This window comes from Budorcas taxicolor, chromosome 13 (assembly GCF_023091745.1).
Source record: "Budorcas taxicolor isolate Tak-1 chromosome 13, Takin1.1, whole genome shotgun sequence".
In the NCBI taxonomy this organism is placed as follows: Eukaryota; Metazoa; Chordata; class Mammalia; order Artiodactyla; family Bovidae; genus Budorcas; species Budorcas taxicolor.
The window spans coordinates 63,872,974-63,895,615 of record NC_068922.1 but is presented as its reverse complement, the minus strand read 5'-3'; the positions used below and the strand labels follow the sequence as shown (position 1 = coordinate 63,895,615).

The 22,642-nt window shown below is 40.6% G+C and overlaps 1 protein-coding gene across 1 annotated transcript in view; it reads left to right on the top strand.

The window, feature by feature from the left end:
* The window catches only part of PIGU (phosphatidylinositol glycan anchor biosynthesis class U), a 92,570-nt gene that overhangs the window by 22,788 nt on the left and 47,140 nt on the right, over positions 1–22,642 (top strand). Inside the window, exons 6-7 of the mRNA XM_052650684.1 lie at positions 209–309; positions 20,851–20,948. Of these exons, the coding sequence (XP_052506644.1) occupies positions 209–309; positions 20,851–20,948 (199 nt within the window). The remainder of the gene's footprint in view (positions 1–208; positions 310–20,850; positions 20,949–22,642) is intronic.

Below are 22,642 nucleotides of genomic sequence, written 5' to 3'. Positions count from 1 at the left end.
ACGAATAAGCAGTAAATGTTCAGTGCCTTTTATTCACTGGCCGCAACCCTACTCCATCCTTTTTTACTTAGGAGAACTCATTTCTAAGATGTTGCCTTCCCTTAAGTATGCTTTTAGTAAGCCTCAAGAACTTTCTGTCTGTGGTAGCCAGGCCTCCCTGGTCCTTTGACCAGGATCACTAATGTCAGATATGTGTGTTTTTCTCCAGCTATCTTTTAAATCCCTACACGATCTTGTCTTGTGTTGCCAAGTCTACCTGCGCCATCAACAACACCCTCATTGCTTTCTTCATTTTGGCTACAATGAAAGGTAAGGCCCCAAAGGAGAGAACAAACCTCAGTTCCTGATTTGTGCAGGGTTTTTTGTAACACTTATGCAGTGGATTAAAAACAAAAAACAGCATTCAAAAAGATTTTTTTAAAATACACAAATAGTATAATATTATTTTAGAAATTTCAGATAAGCCAAGAGAAAAAATTAAAACACCCTGATTCTACCACTCAGAGAGTCACTGTTAACATAGTTTGAACAAAAACAAGAAAATTCTAAAAGGCTTACAATGAGAACACCGGCACTGTGCCTGCTTCTTCCTATCCCTAGTTCAAGTTCTTTGAAGGAGCTAATTTTTTTTGCTATTATCTATTTCCGTGTTTGTAAATAAGACCTAGTGTTGCTATTTGATGAATTATGAATTTTAGACATTCATTATCTATTGCTGATTCTCATTATGGGAGATAACAATTTAGCTCTTTGATACCTGTTTCTTTGCTGGTGCTCCCTGCAGTGGAAAAGTGGAATCTTAACCACTGGACCACCAGGGAAGTCCTTTACAGCTTTGATTAAATCAGTAGTTAGTACCTATATTTTATGACAGTATAGGTATTATTCACTACTGGGAAAAGTAGTAACTATGGTTATTTTTTCTATTTGTACAACCTTTTTTTTTTTTTTATTGTGGAGTTTTTGCTTATTTTTGTTGTGCTTAGTCCTTTTGTACCACTCACTGTTTTTTCCCCTAGTTGCTCTGCTAGATCTTTCAAGTGCCTAATAATACAGACATGCCTCAGAGATATTGTGGGTTTGGTTCCAGATCACAGCAATAAAGCAAATATTGCAATCAAGTGAGTCAGGAATTTTTTGGTTTTCTAGTACCTATAAAAGTCATCTCTACATTATACTATATTCTGTTAAGTATGCAATAACATTATATCTAAAACAATGTACGTAGCTTAATTTAAACATAGTTTATTGATTAAAAAAAAAAATTAGCCCCACAGAAGAGAATCAGCTTGTCCTTTGAAACCAGGCATTGACTTCTCCTCTCTAGCTGTGAAAGTCTCGATGGCATCTTCTTCTGAAAGAAGACTGCTTCCTCTACATTGAGAATCTGTTGTTTGTTTTTTTAAAATTGCTTTTATTTATTTATTTAGTTGTAGCATGCAGGATCATCCATCTCCGTTGCAACATGTGAACTCTTCGATTGTGGCATGTGAGGTCTTACAGCATGTGGGATCTTAGTTCCTGACCAAGGATCGAACCCAGGCCCCCTGCTTTGATCTAATTTGCATGTTTTATTTTCTGTTGATTTTTCCCATCATTTTTACTTCCTCTTTTTTCTGGAATACTTCCTTGTTTTTATCTTTTGACTCTTACATGGAATTTTTAATTTTTATTTTATACTTTTAAGTTCTTTGTTGGTCTCCAGTTATTTCTCTGAGGCATCATTCTTATTTTGTTGCACAGTGTCCTCTCTAAGCTGAGTTTTCTTGCTTTTGTTTTTGTTTTTAGCTTCCGTTTGTTCTAACCATGATCCCTTTGTCTTCCTGGACTCGCCCCCTTTCCCCCCACCCATGGCTGCCTATTTTTTTTTCCTGTTTATCTTGAGCTCTGTCTTTCATGTGGGGAGATTTTCTCTTATTTATAGTGGTCCTTAGCTGTCTGCTTATTATTTAAGGATATTATACTAACTTGTCGATTTGAGACTGTGTACATGGGCAAGACTTGTTGATGGATCACTCTCACTGTAGCAAGATCAGACAGTTGGCTGACTTTTTGATGGAGGGATCCCTAAATGTCATCATTTATAGGTTTTCTTTTCCTCTGAATGTATTTAGTTTTTCCACAGAGGAATCTTCCAGTTCCCTGCATAAGGGTAACAGGATTGGAACTGCAGTGGGGTAGGGGGTTTATGTGATCAACTGCTGGAGTTGTGAGGGCAGTAGCAGGGGAGGGGGCTGGTTGAAATACATAAATTTTTTTTTAATTGAAGGATAATTGCTTTACAGTGTTGTTTCTGCTGTACAATAACATGAATCAGCTATGTGTGTGCTCAGTCACTCAGTCCTGTCCAACTCTTTGCGACCCCATGGACTGTAGCCAGCCAGGCTCCTCTGTCCATGGGATATTCCAGGCAAGAATACTAGAGTGGGTTGCCGTTTCCTACTCCAGGGATGAATCAGCTATAAGTATGCATATACCCCCTCCCTCTTGAGCCTCCCTCCTACCCACCACTTTAGGTCATCACAGAGCACTAAGCTGAGCTCCCTGTGTTATACAGAAGCTTCCCACTAGCCATCTGTTTTACACACAGTATTGTATATGTGTCAGTTACTCTCTCAGTTTGTCCCACCCTCTCCTTCCCCTGCTGTGTGCACTAGTCTATTCTCCACGTTATTCCTGCCTTGTAAAATAGGTTCATCAGTACCATTTTTTCTAAATTCCATATGTATGTGTTCATATACAGTATTTTTCTCTTTCTTACATTTTTATGTAATCTCATTACTACTCATTACTACTCCAGTCCACACTTCTCTTTAGCCTATTACTGTGCTTAATATCCCTTGACCTGTGCCTCTAGTTAATTTTCTCCAGAACTATAATCTCTAGGGGTAGAGCAGAATAAGGGGTGAGGCTGTGTAGAGGTAGCTGACTGATTGCACATAGTTGAGATGAGACCTGGGGTTCTGGCTGGCCTGTACAAAACCTTTCAGTTTGATTTTCATCTCTGTAACTTACCCCACCTACCATAGTATCTGATATCTTCAAGGTGCTGTATTTCTCAGAATGGGGTGAGTTGGCCTGATTTTTATTGATATTCATATCTGTAGGCCGTTAAGTTGTAGTCTCTTCCATATTGCTCATTTATCCCTCTTCCTCCTCCTTTTTTAAAAAAATAGTTTTTGTTAATGCATCTTAATATTGTTTCATTTTTAAAAATATTTGTTTGACTGCATAAGGTTTTAGTTGCGGCATGTGGGATATTTTTTGCTTCATGTGGGATCTTTTGTTGCCGCACCCAGGTTCTCTAGTTGTGGTGCGAGGGCTCAGGAGCACTCAGGCTCAGTAGTTGTGGCCCACAGGCTTAATTGCTCTGCTGCATGTGGGATCTTAATTCCCTGACCAGGATGGAACCCAAATCTCTTGCACTGCAAGGCAAATTCCTAACCACTGGACCACCAAGGAAGTCCCCTCTTCTTCCTGCTTTTAATGTTTCCACTATTAAAATTTATTTTACTATAACCTCTTCTCCAGCTTTTTGTGATTTAAGACAATTTTTAGTGCTTTATTGTCATTTCAGTGAGGTTTTTGGAGGAAAAAATGACATACATGTGATTTGTTGTTTTTGTGCAGTCTCTAAGTCATGTCCGACTCTTTGAGACCCCATGGACTGCAGCACGCCAGGCTTCCCTGTCCTTCACTGTCTCGCAGAGTTTGCTCAAACTCATGTTCATTGAGTTGGTGATGCCATCCAGCCATCTCATCCTCTGTTGATTAGCATTCAGTTCAGTTGCTCAGTTGTGTCCGACTCTTTGCTGCTGCTAAGTCACTTCAGTCGTGTCCGACTCTGTGCGACCCCATAGACGGGCAGCCCCTCAGGCTCCCCCGTCCCTGGGATTCTCCAGGCAAGAACACTGGAGTGGGTTGCCATTTCCTTCTCCAGTCTGACTCTTTGTGACCCCATGCACCTTAGTACGCCAGGCCTCCCTGTCCATCACCAACTCCTGGAGTTCACTCAAACTCACATTAGAGGTATATATTTCCAGATTTTCCCCCCATTTTCCTTTTAGACTTTTAAATGTATCAATTAACTGTTGCCACAAAAATGTTATTTGACAAAGCACTCCAAAACTCAGTGGCTTAAAACAACAGTAAACGTTTACTTCGCTCGTATGTCTGTAAGTCAGCTAGGTGTCAGCTGATATAGGTTGGATGTGCCTAGACAGTCTTGTTGGTTTCATCGGGGCTCATTCATGCATCAACAGCTAGCTGTAGTTGGCTAATCTAGGCTGGGCTCTTCTCCGCATGTCTGTCATCCTCATGGACCAGGGGACTAATTTAAGTATATTCTTCTCATACTGATGGCAGAGACACAACTGTGAGGCTTGAGCATTTGAAGTTTCTGGTTGTATCACATGATGCAGACATAACATATGTCTGAGCTCAGGGGTAGATACTTCCCCATCTACAGTGGGAGCACACTGCAAAGTTTTATGGCAAAGAGCCTGGACATAGGGAGGGATAAAGAATTGGCACCAAAAATATGGCCTGCTGCAAATGTCAATAAACATTTAGTCTGTCATTTTTCATGGCTGCTTACTGTTCCATTGTGTTGACCAATAAATAGAAATTATTTAACCAACTTCTACTATTAAATACTAGTTAATAGTTTTCAGTTTTCAGCTGTTTAAATAGTATTACAGTTAATTTTCCTTCTTTTTATTTAAAAATGTTTTTGGCTTCATCACCAGGCATAGTTCCCCAACCAGGGATCAAACCCTGCCCCCAGCAGTGAAAGTGCTGAGTCCTAACCACTGGATGGCCAGGGAATTCCCATACAGTTAATTCTATAATGTAATTTCTAACAGTAATTTTCACACCCATGTTCAATTATTTTCTTACCAGAGAAATAGAGTCCTAGAAATAGAATTTTTGTGTCATAGGCTATATACCTTCCTTAGGATTTCTGAAATTTATCACTAAATTGCCTTCAAGAGTTTTACCAACTTAGACTGGCATAAGAAATGTATGAGAGCCCTTGTTTCCCTACATTATTACTGAATAGTTCACACACTTAGGGAACAAAGACTCAAAAGTTACACATAGAGCCTTTTACCTATAGTTTACCTTGTCTAGGGTAGCACATGGAAGGACCTGGGTCTTTTTAAGACATTGCTTCTCTTGGAGTGGTTGTGGTGGTCTTTCTGTAGGTTGCTTAGTTTAACTTACTGTCAGATTACTTGAAATGACTCTTTGCTGTCTGTGAACACCCCCACCTTAGTTCCTATTTCCAGAGTGTCTATCTCAGGTAGATTCATTTATCAAGGTGTCTGGTGTCCATTAAAGTAAGAACTATCTGCTGCCACCTGGCAGAAGGGATTGAACACTGGTCTTTGGAAATGTCACCTTTAAAATAGCTGAGGAATTTCCCTGGCAGTCCAGTGCTTAAGACTCCTCACTTCTAATGCAGGGGGTGAAAGTTCTATACCTGGTCAGGGAAATAAGATCTCACATGCCACACGATATGCCCAGACATTAAAAGAATAATAATAAAATAGCCAAGCACAAAGGCAGAAAGACTGAAGCCATGCCCTCTGAGGTATGTACAATAGGAGTCTCACACAAAAATGTAAAGTGTATCATTTGAAGAACACCTTTCATAAGACTTCTTAGGTCAATGAAAAGATTTTGTTTGAGGGGGAAAAATCATATTAAAAAGTATATAAAACTCTTTGGCAGCCACACTGTTTTTGATTCCACAGAAAAAGTTTTTTATTATGTCACTCCAGATTTCTATCAAGTGAATTTTATAAACTTTTTTGTGATACTGTATGCACAATTTTGTTTTGCTTTTATTATTTGTCTCATATGAATCATGTATGATATTGGTCACATATTTGTTAGTTTCTTTAAATCTAAATTTAATTTTTTTAAGTTTTAGGAGTAGTTCAAGTACTTGGTAAAAATAAAAGAAGTTCAAACATATGAAATGAGAAGTAAAAGTCTTTTATCATCCCACCCTACCCCACCTCCTCTTCCATTCCTCAGGTATACTTGTCATGGGGTCCCAGGCCTTCCCTTTTGCTGGACACCTAAGTTATTTTCCATTGTTGGCGCCTATAAATAGAGACTGTCACAAGTAACATTTCTAATCTGTCAAAATATTTCCAGAATTTTATTTTAGTTAGGTCTCCAAAGTACTCTAACTCTTTGAGTATATTAGTAATCTCTATTAACAGTATACACAAAGTTAGTTCAGTTATAAAATTTGCAACTCTTAGTTCTACATTTCACATTTGTACCACATAATTAGATATTTAATGAAATTAATGATGGAACAATTCATTAAAGGTGAAAACAGTTGGGAGAATTCACAGAAGAAGGGATATAAATGACTAAAAACGATGAAGAAATACTCAACTCCATAGATAACTGTTCAGTTCAGTTCAGTTCAGTCACTCAGTCATGTCCAACTCTTTGTGATCCCATGGACTGCAGCACGCCAGGCTTCCCTGTCCGTCACCAACTCCTGAAGCTTACTCAAAATCATGTCCATTGAGTCAGTGATGCCATGCAACCATCTCATTCTCTGTCATCCCCTTCTCCTCCCGCCTTCAATCCTTCACAGCATCAGGGTCATTTTCCAATGAGTCAGTCCTTTGCATCAGGTGGCCAAAGTATTGGAGTTTCAACTTCAGCATCAGTCCTACCAATGAATATTGAGGACTGATTTCCTTTAGGATAGATTGGTTGGTTCTCCTTGCAGTCCAAGGGACTCTCAAGAGTCTTCTCCAACACCACAGTTCAAAAGCATCAGTTCTTTGGCGCTCAGCTTTCTTTATAGTCCAACTCTCATATCCATATATGACTACTGGAAAAACCATAGCTTTGACTAGACAGACCTTTGTTGGCAAAGTAATGTCTCTGCTTTTTAATATGCTGTCTAGGTTGGTCATAGCTTTTCTTCCAAGGAGCAAGTGTCTTTTAATTTCATGGCTGCGGTCACCATCTGCAGTGATTTTGTGATACCGTTCAATATCACAGTAATTCAAGTCTATGCCTCAGCCAGTTGAATGGTTGAATGGTTCTATGAAAACGTTCAAGATCTTTTAGAAGTAACCCCCAAAAAAGACGTCCTTTTCATTACAGGGGACTGGAATGCAAAGGTAGGAAGTCAAGAGATACCTGGAATAACAGGCAAATTTGGCCTTGGGGTACAGAATGAACCAGGGCAAAGGCTAACAGAGTTTTGCCAAGAGAACGCACTGGTCATAGCAAACACCCTCTTCCACAAACACAAGAGAATACTCTACATATGGACATCACCAGATGGTCAATACCAAAATCAGATTGATTATATTCTTTGCAGCCAAAGATGGAGAAGCTGTATACAGTCAACAAAACAAGACTCAGAGCTGACTGTGGCTCAGATCATGAACTCCTTATTGCCAAATTCAGACTTAAATTGAAGAAATAGGGAAAACCACTGGACCATTCAAGTATGACCTAAATCACATCCCTTAATGATTATACAGTAGAAGTGACAAATAGATTCAAGGGATTAGATCTGATAGAGTGCCTGAAGAACTATGAACAGAGGTTAGTGACCTTGTACAGGAGGCAGGGATCAAGACCATCCCCTAGAAAAAGAAATGCAAAAAGACAGAATGGTTATCTGAGGAGGCCTTACAAATAGCTGAGAAAAAAAGAGAAGCTAAAGGCAAAGGAGAAAAGGAAAAATATACCCATTTGAATGCAGAGTTCCAAAGAATAACAAGGAGAGAGAAGAAAGCCTTCCTCAGTGATCAATGCAAGAAAAACAATAGAATAGGAAAGACCAGAGCTCTCTTCAAAAATTTAGAGGTACCAAGGGAACATTTCAAGCAAAGATGGGCACAGTAAAGGACAGAAATGGTAAGGACCTAAGAGAAGCAGAAGATATTAAGAAGAGGTGGCAAGAATACACAGAAGAACTATATAAAAAAGATCTTCATGACCCAGATAACCTCGATGGTGTGATCACTCATCTTGAGCCAGACATCCTGGAGTGCAAAGGCAAGTGGGCCTTAGCAAGCGTTGTTACGAACAAAGCTAGTGGAGGTGATGGAATTCCAGTTGAGCTGTTTCAAATCCTAAAAGATGATGCTGTGAAAGTGCTGTACTCAATTATGCCAGCAAATTTGGATAACTCAGCAGTATCCACAGGACTGGAAGAGGTCAGTTTTCATTCCAATCCCAAAGAAAGGCAATGCAAAAGAATATTCAAACTATCGCACAATTGTACTCATCTCACACTCTAGCAAAGTAATGCTCAAAATCCTCCAAGCCAGGCTTCAATAATATGTGAACCGTGAACTTCCAGATGTTCAAGCTGGATTTAGAAAAGGCAGAGGAACCAGAGATCAAATTGCCAGCATCCACTGGATCATCAAAAAAGCAAGAGAGTTCCAGAAAAAATATCTACTTCTGCTTTATTGACTATGCCAAAGCCTTTGACTGTGTGGATCACAACAAACTGGATAATTCTTCAAAAGATGGGAATACCAGACCACCTGACCTGCCTCCTGAGAAATCTGTATGCAGGTCAAGAAGCAACAGTTAGGACTGGACATGAACTGGTTCCAGATTGGGAAAGGAGTACATCAAGGTTGTATATTGTCACCCTGCTTATTTAACTTCTATGCAGAGTACATCATGTTTTGAAATGCTGGGCTGGATGAAGCACAAACTGGAATCAAGATTGCAGGGAGAAATCAATAACCTCAGATATTAGTTATTAGATAACTAATAAAGCAAATTGAACACAGAGAAGTGGCTTTTTTTATTCCCTTTCAAATTGGCAAAGATTTTAGAAGATAATTCTCAGTGCTGGCAAAGTGCTGGCAAATTGGCATTTTCCCACATTGCAAGTTGACTTATAAATTACTACAACCCTCTTGAGAAGCAATTTGGCAGTAAAATGTTTGTACTTTTATGAATTTTAGTTTTGATAACCTAATTCCAAAATAATGCAGAATTACAGACCAGGCTTTATGATACAAAGTCATTAATTAAGGATTATTTATAATAGAAAAATTGGAAACTACTTCAAAATAGAGGAATGACTGAGTAAAACGTAAGTTTGCCGATGTAATTAAAGAAAATACAGTTTACCCATGCACATGATATTTAATAATAATTCTAAATTATGTGAGAGAACATTTATTTTTTAAAACTGAGTACAAAATTATATATTTTAATAAAATATAATCTCAACTATGTGAAAACCACCACACAAATAGAAAATAGATTCCAAAAGAGTAGTTGTTTCTAGTAGAGTAAGTTAATGAGTAATTTTTGTTTCTTCCTCAAAGTTTCTTCAATGAGCACATAATTTAAAGTAACTTAATTGATGAGGGATCGTGGAAGTTAACTTAGTATCTCTCTTCCCAGACTTCGATGGAGCAAGTGTCCCCTCAGAAGGGAGTGGCCTCATTTGCATTGTCCCCTTGACTCCTTCTTGGCCTCCCTTGACTTCCTGTGTGTCAGGCCAGGGTTGTCTGGGATACGTCAAGAGCCACAGGCCAGGACAAGGTCCAGGCCAATGTATTGTGATGTCCTTGTTGGGGTGTTAGCCTGGAAACTCAGGTCTGTAGGCAGGGTTGATGTTAGTTTAGTGAAGTGGCTTTGGTTTCAGTTCAGAGGTTGGAGCTTTGGTGAAGGAGTACTCTGCCTATCTGTGAGCTAGTTAAAATACTCCATCCCTCTGAAGTTGTCTTCATTAGGTTTTCACAAGGAAAACAAACATGTTAATAGGTATCCTGCCTGTTCACTGTGGTTGTTTGTCAACAGTGAGATGCTCCAGACTGGAAATTCTTGAGGTTTGCTGCCTAAGGACCCTTCCAACTGTCCTTATTCCACCAAAAGAGGCCTGGATGACAGCACTTGCTTCCCAAGGGAAAAGAAAGATCAGTACTACCAGAGGTAGTCCAGAGTAAGAGCTCAGGCTCCTCCGATGTCAGATAGATGTCAACAAAAAAATGTTGTCTTCAAAATCAGTAAATAAAGGGTGTTGCAGCCCTCAAGCATCACATTCCAGCTGCCCCAAAGTGAATCTGGAAGGAACTCAGGATAGAAACAGGATGGCCCATCTAGCGGTCAGTGCTGCAGCCTCCCCACCCCTTTCCCCGCTTCCCCCCCGACAGTGTACCCTGAGGAGACTCAGGGTGAGAATGTACCCACCCAGGTAGCTGAGGTGCATATCAAAGGAATGATTTCAGTGAGACTCTTGCATCTGCTTTTTTAAAGAAAAGTGCTAAATTCCTTAACTTGAGATATCTAGTTTTCTTCCATTAACAGGAGACTTTTGATGTTCAAATTACCTGGTCTTTGTTTCAAAAACTACCATAAGGTACTTGTATGGTGCTGCTGCTGCTACTAAGTCTCTTCAGTGGTATCCAACTCTGTGTGATCCCATAGATGGCAGCCCACCAGGCTCCCCCTGGGATTCTCCAGGCAAGAACACTGGAGTGGGTAGGGTACATGTATATGCATGGCTGAGTCCCTTCACTGTTCACCTGAAACTATCACAACATTGTTAATCAGCTATACCCTAATACAAAATAAAGTTTAAAACAAAAAAATGGCTATATATCCTGGTTCTTCCCTTACTTCTTCGAAGCAGTCTCTGAAAGCTATCTGAGATGGTTTGTCTCAAGCTTAAGTCCTCAGTCTTGTCCACCAAATAAAACATAAATCTCAACTTTTTAGGTTGTGCATTGTTTTTAGTCGAGACAGACCTGGTGGCTAACTGTAGCTCCAGCCCTTCCTGACAATATCACCTTAAGTAAGTGACTTAACTGTTTGGGGCCTCAGTTTCCTTGTCTATAACATGGGGACTGAAACAATCTCTACTGTGTAGAGGGAACATAATGAATGAGATGGTAATGTGAAACAGTGTATTGTTGGGGGCAGGTACTGGATGCTCAGTAAATGGTGGTGCTGATTGTTACTCTTAATATTATCTTCCTATTTAAAAGACCCCTCAGGATAGACAGGATCTCCCTGAGTCTTCTGGAAAGGACTGGGAGAAGGTTAAAATGAGAGGTTCTCTTCCTGGAGCTCTGGAAGAACATGGCAGAGTGGTGATCCTGAGCCCTGATGAACACATCACTTCCATATGTGGTTCCTCTGGGTAACCTCACAGGCCCAAGGACCCTAGGATGAACCAGGCTGGGATTTTGTCAGATCAATCCAACTTGGAAACCTGTTTGTTTTAGACCATTGCTGAGTTCAGTTCAGTTCAGTCGTTCAGTCATGTCTGACTCTTTGTGACCCCATGAATTGCAGCACGCCAGGCCTCCCTGTCCATCACCAACTCCCGGAGTTCACTCAGACTCACGTCCATCGAGTCCGTGATGCCATCCAGCCATCTCATCCTCTGTCGTCCCCTTCTCCTGCCCCCAATCCCTTCCAGCATCAGGGTCTTTTCCAATGAGTCAACTCTTTGCATGAGGTGTCCAAAGTACTGGAGTTTCAGCTTTAGCACCATTCCTTCCAAAGAACACCCAGGGCTGATCTCCTTTAGAATGGACTGGTTGGATCTCCTTGCAGTCCAGGGGATTCTCAGGAGTCTTCTCCAACACCACAGTTCAAAAGCATCAATTCTTCAGCACTCAGCCTTCTTCACAGTCCAACTCTCACATCCATACATGACCACAGGAGAAACCATAGCCTTGACTAGACGGACCTTAGTCGGCAGAGTAATGTCTCTGCTTTTGAATATACTATCTAGGTTGGTCATAACTTTTCTTCCAAGGAGTAAGCGTCTTTTAATTTCATGGCTGCAGTCACCATCTGCAGTGATTTTGGAGCCCCCCAAAATAAAGTCTGACACTGTTTCCACTGTTTCCCCATCTATTTCCCATGAAGTGATAGGACCAGATGCCATGATCGTTTTCTGAATGTTGAGCTTTAAGCCAACTTTTTCACTCTCCTCTTTCACTTTCATCAAGAGGCTTTTTAGCTCCTCTTCACTTTCTGCCATAAGGGTGGTGTCATCTGCATATCTGAGGTTATTGATATTTCTCCTGGCAATCTTGATTCCAGCTTGTGTTTCTTCCAGTCCAGCGTTTCTCATGATTTACTCTGCATATAAGTTAAATAAGCAGGGTGACAATATACAGCCTTGACGTACTCCTTTTCCTATTTGGAACCAGTCTGTTGGTCCATGTCCAGTTCTAACTGTTGCTTCCTGACCTGCATACAGATTTCTCAAGAGGCAGGTTAGGTGGTCTGGTATTCCCATCTCTTTCAGAATTTTCCACAGTTTATTATGATCCACACAGTCAAAGGCTTTGGCATAGTCAATAAAGGAGAAATAGATGTTTTTCTGGAACTCTCTTGCTTTTTCCATGATCCAGCGGATGTTGGCAATTTGATCTCTGGTTCCTCTGCCTTTTCTAAAACCAGCTTGAGCATCAGGAAGATTACAGTTCACATACTGCTGAAGCCTGGCTTGGAGAATTTTGAGCATTACTTTACTAGCATGTGAGATGAGTGCAATTGTGCGGTAGTTTGAGCATTCTTTTGCATTGCCTTTCTTTGCGATTGGAATGAAAACTGACCTTTTCCAGTCCTGTGGCCACTGCTGAGGCCTCAGGCAAATCACACAGCCTCTAGAGCTTCAGTTTGATCACACAGATAAGATCAGCCTCATGGATTAGTGGAGGAATAAACAAGAAACAAAAACCCAATAGTTGCCTATCTGCAAATAGCTCTGTTTGTTATGATGTTAATGATACAGTCATGGACTGAGGTCAAGAAGGTAGCATAGTGACGCAGTTAAAGACTAGGGGCTCTGGAATGCGACTGTCTTGGTTCATATTCTGTTACTGTTCACCAGTTTGGGAACCCTTGGCAAATAACATCTCTGTCCTTCAGTTGACTTATCTGTAGAATGGGGATAGAAATAGTACCCACCTCATGGAATTATTGGAAGGACTAAATGACGTAATAGGTTTAAAGTGCTTATAGTTGTGGCTGGAACAGAATATATGCTCAATGAATTATCGTCATCATCATCACTAATATGGATGGACCACTCTGAGAAAGCCTGCACTGTCGAAAGAATACTGGGCGGGGAGGCTGGAACACAGCCAGGCCCCAGCCCCTCCTCCTGCCCAGTTGCCTTGCTTGCTGGTCAGGCCCTAGTGCAACTTCCTCTTCTGAGTGTCCTTGGGACCTCAGTTCTTTTGACCACATTCCAGTCTGTCCCACTGCCTATTCTAGTACAGAATAAAATATTCTATTCTGTTTGTGTCCCAGTCTCTGCTCATTCTACTTGAATTCCACATGTTGAACCAGCCCCTACAGCCCCACTTCATCGACATTCCTCCACTGTCCTGTAGCTCTGCCCCCGACCCAGGCCCAGATTCCTTCAAATTATAGTCTCTGGAGGCAGAGTGTTAGCCCAGGTCTTGCCAAGGCTTGTTTTGGCCTTCACGCTGAAACAAATAGAGGCTTGGAAAACATAGTCAAAGCTCGATTGGCTAGATAATGAAATTTCCTGTAGCCAGTGCACATATACAGTTTACTAATTTACTTTAATATTCTTATGATAAGGCCAAAGACTAGAGCTGGTACAGAAAACCTAGTGCCTGAGTATCTGGGCCATTCTAGCAGATAAATGGTAGTAATTATATCTTTTTTTTTTGGTAAAATTCAGTCTTCTTGGTATAGTTTCTCCTGGTTAGACGAGCAGGATGCCCTAGCTCTTGCCCAAATGAGGCTGCCACTTCATTATCATTTGAGATACCATGCCCAGGCTTGTAGACATGTTCTTGAATGATTATGCAAGCTAAGCCTTCCTTGATTTGACCCCTACCTACTTGCTTGCTGAGACTTTTTTTGGCCACACTGCATGGCATGTGGGGTCTTAGTTCTCCGACTAGGGATTGAACCCCCCGCCCCTTGCATTGGAAGCACGGTCTTAAGCACTGGACCACCAGGGAAGTCCCTTGCTGAGACTTTTTAGATTATAACTTTTTGTTGAAGTACAACATACAGAAAAGAGCACAAATCATTAGTGTACAGTTGAATGAATTTTCACAAGATGATGAGTAACCTACACATTAATAAACAGGATGTTACCAACATTCACAAAAGTCCCTTTTGCACCCTGTTCCAGCCACTCCTTCCAACTCTGTTTTTGCCACGTTGAGCTAATTACCATCCTCATCCCTCCACCCCCAGCACACCATTCTTCCCCTCGCCCTCCGCCCTCCTGCCTATGCAACCGCTGTTCCCTTGGACTGCCAGACCTCACCTACTCATTGTTCAAAACTCAGGCGTCATCTTCTCCTGATGGGTTCTGAAAACTTGCACCGGACTTTCCTCTCATATTTTGTCATTGTTTACTGGGAGCTCCCTGAGGACAGAAACTATCTGAGTCATCAGTCTTCTGCACTCAGCACAGGCTTGGCCTAGAACCGGCACTCCAGAAATGTTTGCATATTGTATTGTTGTTGTTCTGTCTCTGAGTTGTGTCCGACTCTGTGACCCCATGGACTGCAGCACGCCAGCCTTCCCTGTCCTTCCCTGTCTCTCAGAGTTTGCTTAAACTTATGTCCGATGAGTCAGTGATGCCATCCAACCTTCTCACCTTCTGCAGCCCTCTTCTCCTGCCCTCAATCTTTCCCAGCATCAGGGTCTTTTCCAGTGAGTTGGCTCTTTGCATCAGGTGGCCAAAGGATTGGAGCTTCAGCATCAGTCCTTCCAGTGAATATTCAGGACTAATTTCCTTTAGGATTGACTGATTTGATCTCCTTGCAGTCCAAGGGACTCTCAAGGATGTCTAAAATATTTGAAGACACCTTTTATTTTTATCTTTCCTGACCCTGTCCCAAGCACATACCATCCTCCTGCCTTCCTAATTCACTCTTCTTGCCTCTTCTAGTTTTTTTTTTTTTTTTTTTAATGTCAGCCCTGTCTAAGTCTCTCGTGTGCCTCCACACTCCCCCCCTCACTGTTGTTCACACTGTGCGTGTGCCCCATCCACACATGCCCTAGCCTCCCACACACCAGGCTCCTGACCATTGCAGGACCATTTTTCTGCCCCCAGACCAGAGGCCTCAGTCTTATAATAGTTTGCTCCACATCCTCTGTGCTGGCCGGCTGCCACAGGTCCTCAACTGCTATTCTGCAGGGTCTGTTTTATTTAAAAGTCAGAATATATGGTAAGCAGCTTATGGCTTAGATGGTAAAGAATCTGCCTGCAATGCAGGAGACCTGGGTTCGATCCCTGGGTTGGGAAGATCCCCTGGAGAAGGGAATGGCAACCCACTCCAGTATTCTTGCCTGGAGAATTCTGTGGACAGAAGAGCCTGGAGGGCTACAGTCCATGGGATGGCAAAGAGTCGGATATGACCGAATGCCTAACACTACGTGTTTCATTACTCTGTATTTTATACTTCATAAGTTTTCCTTTCTCAAGAACATTGGTCTCAATTAGACTTAAGATGATCATTTCACAATATGTAGAAATGTCAAATCATTATGTTGTACATCTAAAACTTATGTAATGTTATATGTCAATTATATCTCAATTAAAAAAAAAGAAAATTGATTTTCTCCTAAGATTTTAAAAAAAGTTTTCAGGGGAACTCCCTGGTGGTCCAGTGGTTAGGACTTTGCACTTTCGCTTTGGAGGGTGTGGGTTTGATACCTGGTCCACAAGCTGCACAGTGCAGCCAAATAAAAACAAGATAATTACAGAAATAAAAAGGATTTCACATGTATCACTGAATGATATTCATTCATTCACCATGTGGGCGAGGTATTGTGCTATGATGCTAGAGATTCTAAGTTAAGAGAGGTTTATTGCCTTTGATTAACTCATAGACACGTGAGAGAGAAATATTAGCAAATTATTAGAGGAGTGTCAGTACTGAATGAGAGTGTTGAGTAAGAAAATGGGCACTGGAATCAGCTGAATGATCCCATTACTTAACATGATACATTATCTTGTTTCTGTACCTTGGTTTCTTCACCTAAAGAGCGTTGACATACAGAGGATAGGTGCCTAGCCCCTAGTAAGTGATGAGTAAATGGTAGCTATACTTGACTATCATTAGCATCTCTGCTTAGGCCTCATAGAGGAAGTAACATTTCAACTGGTCACTAAAGGATGGGTCTTACTAGAAGGAGGACAGAGAAGGACAGCTAAGAAATAGCCTGAGAACAGACACAGAAGAATGAAAGGGCATGATGTTTTTAGACATTGGGGAATGATCCAGTATAGCTGAAGAACAGAAGTTGTGTAGGAGATGAAGCTCTGATGTGTAGGATGTGTAGGAGATGAAGCTCGGGAAATAAGACCCAGATAGTGAAGGGTCTTTTAAAAAAATAATTAATTAATTATTTGGCTGAGCCAGGACTTAGTTGTGGTGCACAGGATCTTCGATCTTCGTAGCTACATGTGGGATCTTTACTTGCAGCGTGGGAACTCTTAGTTGGGGCATGTGGGATCTAGTTCTCTGACCAAGGATCAAACCCAGGCCCCTGCATTAGGAGTATGGAGTCTTAGCCACTGGACCGCCAGGGAAGTTCTCATTGAAGGGTCTTGTTTGCTGCTAGAATTTGGACATAATCTGATAGATGAAATAGAACCCTGAGAAGTCTTTTAAGAGGGGCTTGTCACAATCTAAACTGTCTTTTAGAAGTTTCCTTCTGGTACTTCTGTGGAGGATGGATTAGATGGGAGGAAGGTGGGGAAACCCCTGAGAAGAAGAAGAACCTGCTAAAAACTGGTGAGAGAAGATGAGAGTGCAAATTGCAGCGATGGATATTCCAGAGGTGGGTCAGTGGGGCGTGGTGACTGGTGAAGGGATTGTGAGAGCAGGAGGGTTGAAGAAGAGCTGCAATGTCCAGAGAGCTGCTGATGCCACATACTGGTAGAGGCACTAGCAGAAGAAACAGATTTTTCCTTCCTAATTGTTTCATCGAAGGAGAAAGACTGCTTCTTCCTGATCTTGGACTCACAAATCCATTCTTTAGCTTGGAGCAGTTTCTTCTCTCTTGGGCCTTGTAAATAGTTAGCTGCTCCAGACAAATAATTACTGATCTTGGGTGCTTAGGCCAGAAGATGGCTTGCTTTCTTTCACTCCCTGGAGTCTCTTGCGGGAGAGAGGGGTGAAAGCCATGTGTTTGTTTTCACCACATTTGTAAGAATGAATGGAGTCGAAACATTACCCCTCCTCTGTTAACAGACCGTTGGGCCTCTTCTCACTCCCAGGGCCATTAATCTCTGTAGAAATCAGTGTTAAATTTAAAAGTTCTTGGGACTTCCTTGGTGCTCCAGTGGTTAAGAATACACCTTCCTGTGCAGGGGACTGCACTGTTCTATCCCTGACCAAGGAGCTAAGATCCCACATGCCAAGGGGCAACTAAGCCCATGCCACCGCAACTACTGAGCCGATAATGCTCTGCAGCTAGAGAGAAGCCTGCTTGCTGCCATGAAAGATCCTGCATGCTGCAGCTAAGACCTGACACGGCTAAATTTTTTGTTTTTTGTTTTTCCCAAAAGTTCATTCCAGCTTTCCCCCTCTCTTTGCTGGTTTCCCACAAAATATCATTCACCTTTTTGCCCTGGTCAAGGAATTCTGAGTCCCCCTAGCTGTTGGACTCCAGAATAGGACCTTGCCCACCACTGCCATCTCCCTATCTTAGAATTGACCAGTTCTGGTTCTAGCTGTGTGGGGGCCTCTGCTGGTAACATAGCTTGGCTGGGCATGATCTGTCCCTGCTCAGTCATATTTACAAGTACTGTGGATATAGGCCGTCATGCTGGCATTAGTCAACAATAGCCCATTCTATAGGGTTCTGTCCTTGGTCTTTTACTTCCAGCTTCCTCCTTTCTCTGCCTTCTTTCCACTTTGTTTCAACGAGGAATTGTCTTCAGCTGGTGAGTTTCGTTGGCTTGAAGTGTGGGGCACCCAGAGTTATTTTCTCCATCACTCTCCAGTGAAGTAGTCGCTTTCATAACCCTCTCTCTTCTAACGTGGCTCTTAGATATTCCAAGTATAGATCTTCCTTGATTTATAATGAAGTTATGTCCCAGTAAACCCATCACAGGTTGAACGTATCCTAAGTCAAAGCTACAGTGAGTACACCTCACCTACTGAACATGATAGCTTAGTTTAACCTAGCCTACCTTACATGTGCTCAGAACATCTACATGAGCCTACAGTTGGGTGGGCAAAATCATCCAACACAAAGCCTATTTTATAATAAAGTGTTGAATATTCATGCAATTTATTGAATCTGTGGTGAAAGTGAAAAGCAGAATAGTTGAATGGATGCAAGTGTGTTGATTGTTTAACCTCGAGATTGAGTGGTTGACTGGGAGCTGTGGCTGCTGCTGCCCACCATCACTAGTCTGAGGAAAAAGAATATTCAAAATTAGACGTATGGTTTCTGCTGAATGCTTATCACTTTTGTACCATAAAAAAAAAAAACAACAACTACAAGTCAGACCACTATGCATAGACCACATTAGTGGGCAGAAAAGTCCTATGGAACAGCTCCTTCTGTTTATTTCTGGAGCTGAGTTGGGAGAGGGTAAAATTCCCTAGACTGAGTGGTGTGAATAGTTCCTTCTTTTATGAAACACCTTTGAGAGGATGTCTGTTTTCTTTTCAGTAAAAGTTTGACCCCACACTAATAAGAGTGACCATGAGCAACACTATTTGATGAAATATTATCATTATAGATACCAGCCTTGGACCATTATTTGATCTCTACTGATTTCTGGGCCACTCTAGAATCTCTATGGTAAACTAGGTATCTCTAGCTTTGATTTTAGGGTACTCCTTTATCTTAAACCATCTGAAAGGGAATAGCTACTTGGTTTTTAAAAATATATATCAGTTTTTTCTTACATCCATCTAGTTTTTTTAAACTGAAGTATAATTGATTTATAATGTAGTTTGTATCTGCTAATCTCAAACTCCTAACTTAACCCTCTGTCATCCCCTTTCCCTCTTTGGTAACAGTAAGTTTGTTTTCTATGTCTGTGTGTCTTTCTGTTTCATAAGTAAGTTCATTTGTGTCATATTTTAGATTCCACATATAAATGATATCGTATGGTGTTTGTCTTTCTAACTTAACAGTATGATAATCTCTTGGTCCATCCATGTTGCTGCAGATGGCATTATTTCATTCTTTCTTATGGCTAAGTAGTATTCTGTTGAGTATATATACCACATCTTCTTTCTTTATCTGTTGGTGGACATTTAGGTTGTTTCCATGTCTTGTAAATAGTGCTGCTGTTAATATTGGAGTGCGTGTATCTTTTTGAATTAGAGTTTTCTCCAGATGTACACTCAGAAGTGGGATTTTTGGATTATATGGCAACTCTGTTTTTTAACTTTTTAAGGAAACTCCATACTGTTTTCCACAGTTGCTGCACCAACTTACATTTCCACCAACAGTGTGGGAGGGTTCCCTTTTTCCCGCACCTTCTCCAGCAGTTGTTATTTGTAGACTTTTTAGTGATGGTCCTTCTGACCAGTGTGAGGTGGTACTAACTGTAGTTTTGATTTGCATTTCTCTAATAGTGATGTTGAACATCTTCTCATGTGTTTGTTGGTCATTTGTATGTCTTCTTTGGAGAAATATCTGTATAAGTCTTCTGCTTGTTTTTTGATTGGGTTTTGTTTTTTTCTTATTAAATTGTGTGAGCTGTTTATATATTTTAGAAATTAATCCCTTGTCAGTTGTATCATTTAGAAATATTTTCTCCTAGTCTGTAGGTTGTCTTTTTATTTTGTTTATGATTTCCTTTGCTGTACAAAAGCTTATAAATTTGATTAGGTTCTATTTGTTTATTTTTGCTTTCATTTCTATTACCTTGGGAGACAAGATATCCATTTTTTTCTGAAGACAAAAACAAAGGATCCTTATAGGAAGTTTAGATAATACAGAGAAGCAAAAATGAAAAATTACCATAATCCAACCACCCAGAGGAAACACTGTGAAATTTGTGGCCTAACCATTTAGGTTTTTAAAAAATATATTTATGTATTTTTTTTTAAAGAGGTTATAGCATGTATCTCTTTTATGATCTTCAGTTAATAGAATGGTATAAGTATCTCTCCATGTCATTGAAAATTCTTTATAACATCATATTTAGTAATTCCATAGTGGCCCATTTTATGTAGAGAATAGAGAATAGCGGCTCATTTTATGTAGAGTATTAATGAAGATAAATATATGTTAATTTGAAAAAATAAAAAGCATATACAAAAGGAAAGGATATTATAAAAATAGTGATGGAGTGTTGCAACAATCAAAAGTATAGGTTTTAGGGTCTTGCCTGGTGATTCAGTGGTTAGGGCTCTATGCTTCCACTGAGGGGGTCCAGGTTTGATCCCTGGTTGGGGAACAAAGGTCCTGCATGCTGCCTATTGTGACCCCCCAAAACAGTATAGGTTTCACAGCTCTGAATCTCATAAGCAATAATTGTAAGCTTAATAAACTGTTTAGTTAAATAGGACATGGGTGTTAACAGACTAGATCTTTTTATTCATCTTTGGGCTCAAGTTTTGTAAAATCTTTCTGGGTCTGAAAATTTTACAAGAAATATACCTGTGGTGTTGCTAAAGGTAAGTGGTTTTGACTTTCTTGGTTTCTTTTTATTAGAAATTAAGCCAAGAAGTTCTCACTCTTATGAGTTTGCATACATCTTAGGCACCAGGAGACATTTGACAGATTATTTGACAGCAGTTATGGGAAGTTTCTTGTTTGCGGGGATTGCCTGAATTGAATCCTAATCGATGTGCCTGGATTAGTCCATGTATTTATTTCTTTTTACAGGTAGTGCCTTCCTCAGTGCTATCTTTCTTGCCTTAGCAACGTACCAGTCTCTGTACCCACTCACCTTGTTTGTCCCAGGACTCCTCTATCTCCTCCAGGTAAGCACTTGTTGGTCAGAAGCCAACACTCAGGTGACATTTAATACACAGCCTGGTCCTTGCTTAGGGGAAAGAAGGGCATGGCACAATAAAGGCTGTAGGACTGGGTCCCCAGTTCACATTTACTTGCTTCTCCTTGAAAACACAAGGACACTTGACTAACTTTAAACAAAGTGAACCCCTGGGTAGCCATTTCCTTCTCCAGGGGATCTTCCTGACCCAGGGATCGAACCCAGGTCTCCTGCATTGCAGGCAGATTCTTTATCTGAGCCACCAGGGAACCCCCAATGATCATTATGTTCTAATTATACATATCATTGCAAATGTATCAGTGCATTTCATTTTTATGTTTGTAATTGGGATTCTTGCTTTTTTTCTTTTTTTGGCCTAATATTCACAGATCCTTCTCTGAGCCCATTTCTTTAACTTTTTTTTTGTATAACAACACTGTCTTTGTAAGGTTCTTGCATGAATTTAATGTTGTGAGTGTACCAGATGCAATGCCTGGACCATAGTGGGAGATCAGTAGTTTAGTTGAAGAATGCAAACTGCTAATATTTACTGAGAACTTACTACTTGTTGGTCACTATGCTGAGCACTCTCCAGGCATCATCTCATTTCAATCACAGAAGAACTTTTAACAGGTCGGTCATATTATAAACTGTGTATTCATCTACTAGTAATGATATTAGACACATACATTGCAGCTAGAATGTACGGCAGTTTAATCACTTGCCTGAGGTCACATGGCTAGCAAGTGACTGCTGAGATGTGAGCTTGGGCAGAGCCTGCTCTCTAAACATCTGTCTTTTCTACTCAAGTAAGACTATACACATCTCCTCAAGAGCAAGTAGCTGCTTACAGGTCCTGCATGGTTCCAAATCCATTCTTAGAAGGAAACACTTCATGAAAGGGTATGGAAGGCAATGCCATGATTCAAACCAAGAAATGTCTGCTCTCAGAACCCTTGTTCTTAATTATAAAATTTCTGTGCAACTGTTGCTGAAACTGAGTATGTACTCCATTTACTGAAATAGGCCATGTGTGCTTATCATTTTAAGTGACTTCCTCATGTATCTTTTGGCTGATGTGTACAGTGGCACATGGTTAGCTTAGTCTTTCTCCTATTTGGGGAATTTGAGAGCTTCCCTAGTTGTCACTAATGTAAGTAGTATAGACATTTAATTTCCTTAAGGTGTGTTCTTCCAGCTAAATTTTTGGCACCAAAAGTGTGAGAAATTTTATAGTTTTTTTATGCAAAACCACAGTGCTCACCAGAAATCTGGAGCCAATCTGTGGGGCCACCATCAGCATCTAAAGTGAACCACTTCCTCCCAGGCCATCAGCACTGGCTTTTCAAATTCGATTTATGATTGCTAGTTTAATAGCTATATCATCATGCTGTGAAGTTATTTTACTTTGACTTGTTTTCTAGATTCTTGTAGAAAGCAGACATCTTCTTACATAACAGTATGTTGTTGGTTATTTCCTTTCTTGCTTCATATTTACAGTTTATTCTTTAGAAGATCTGAGCACCATGAAGAATGCATGCAACCAGAATTTCTGTACAACTGTTTATCAAATTAATACTATAAAAATATATTTACTGAGACACATGAACTGACCAAAAAATTTTAAGTGGCTTGTTAAGCCAAATACTAAATACTATGTTATGTAAAATAGCTCTTATTTAA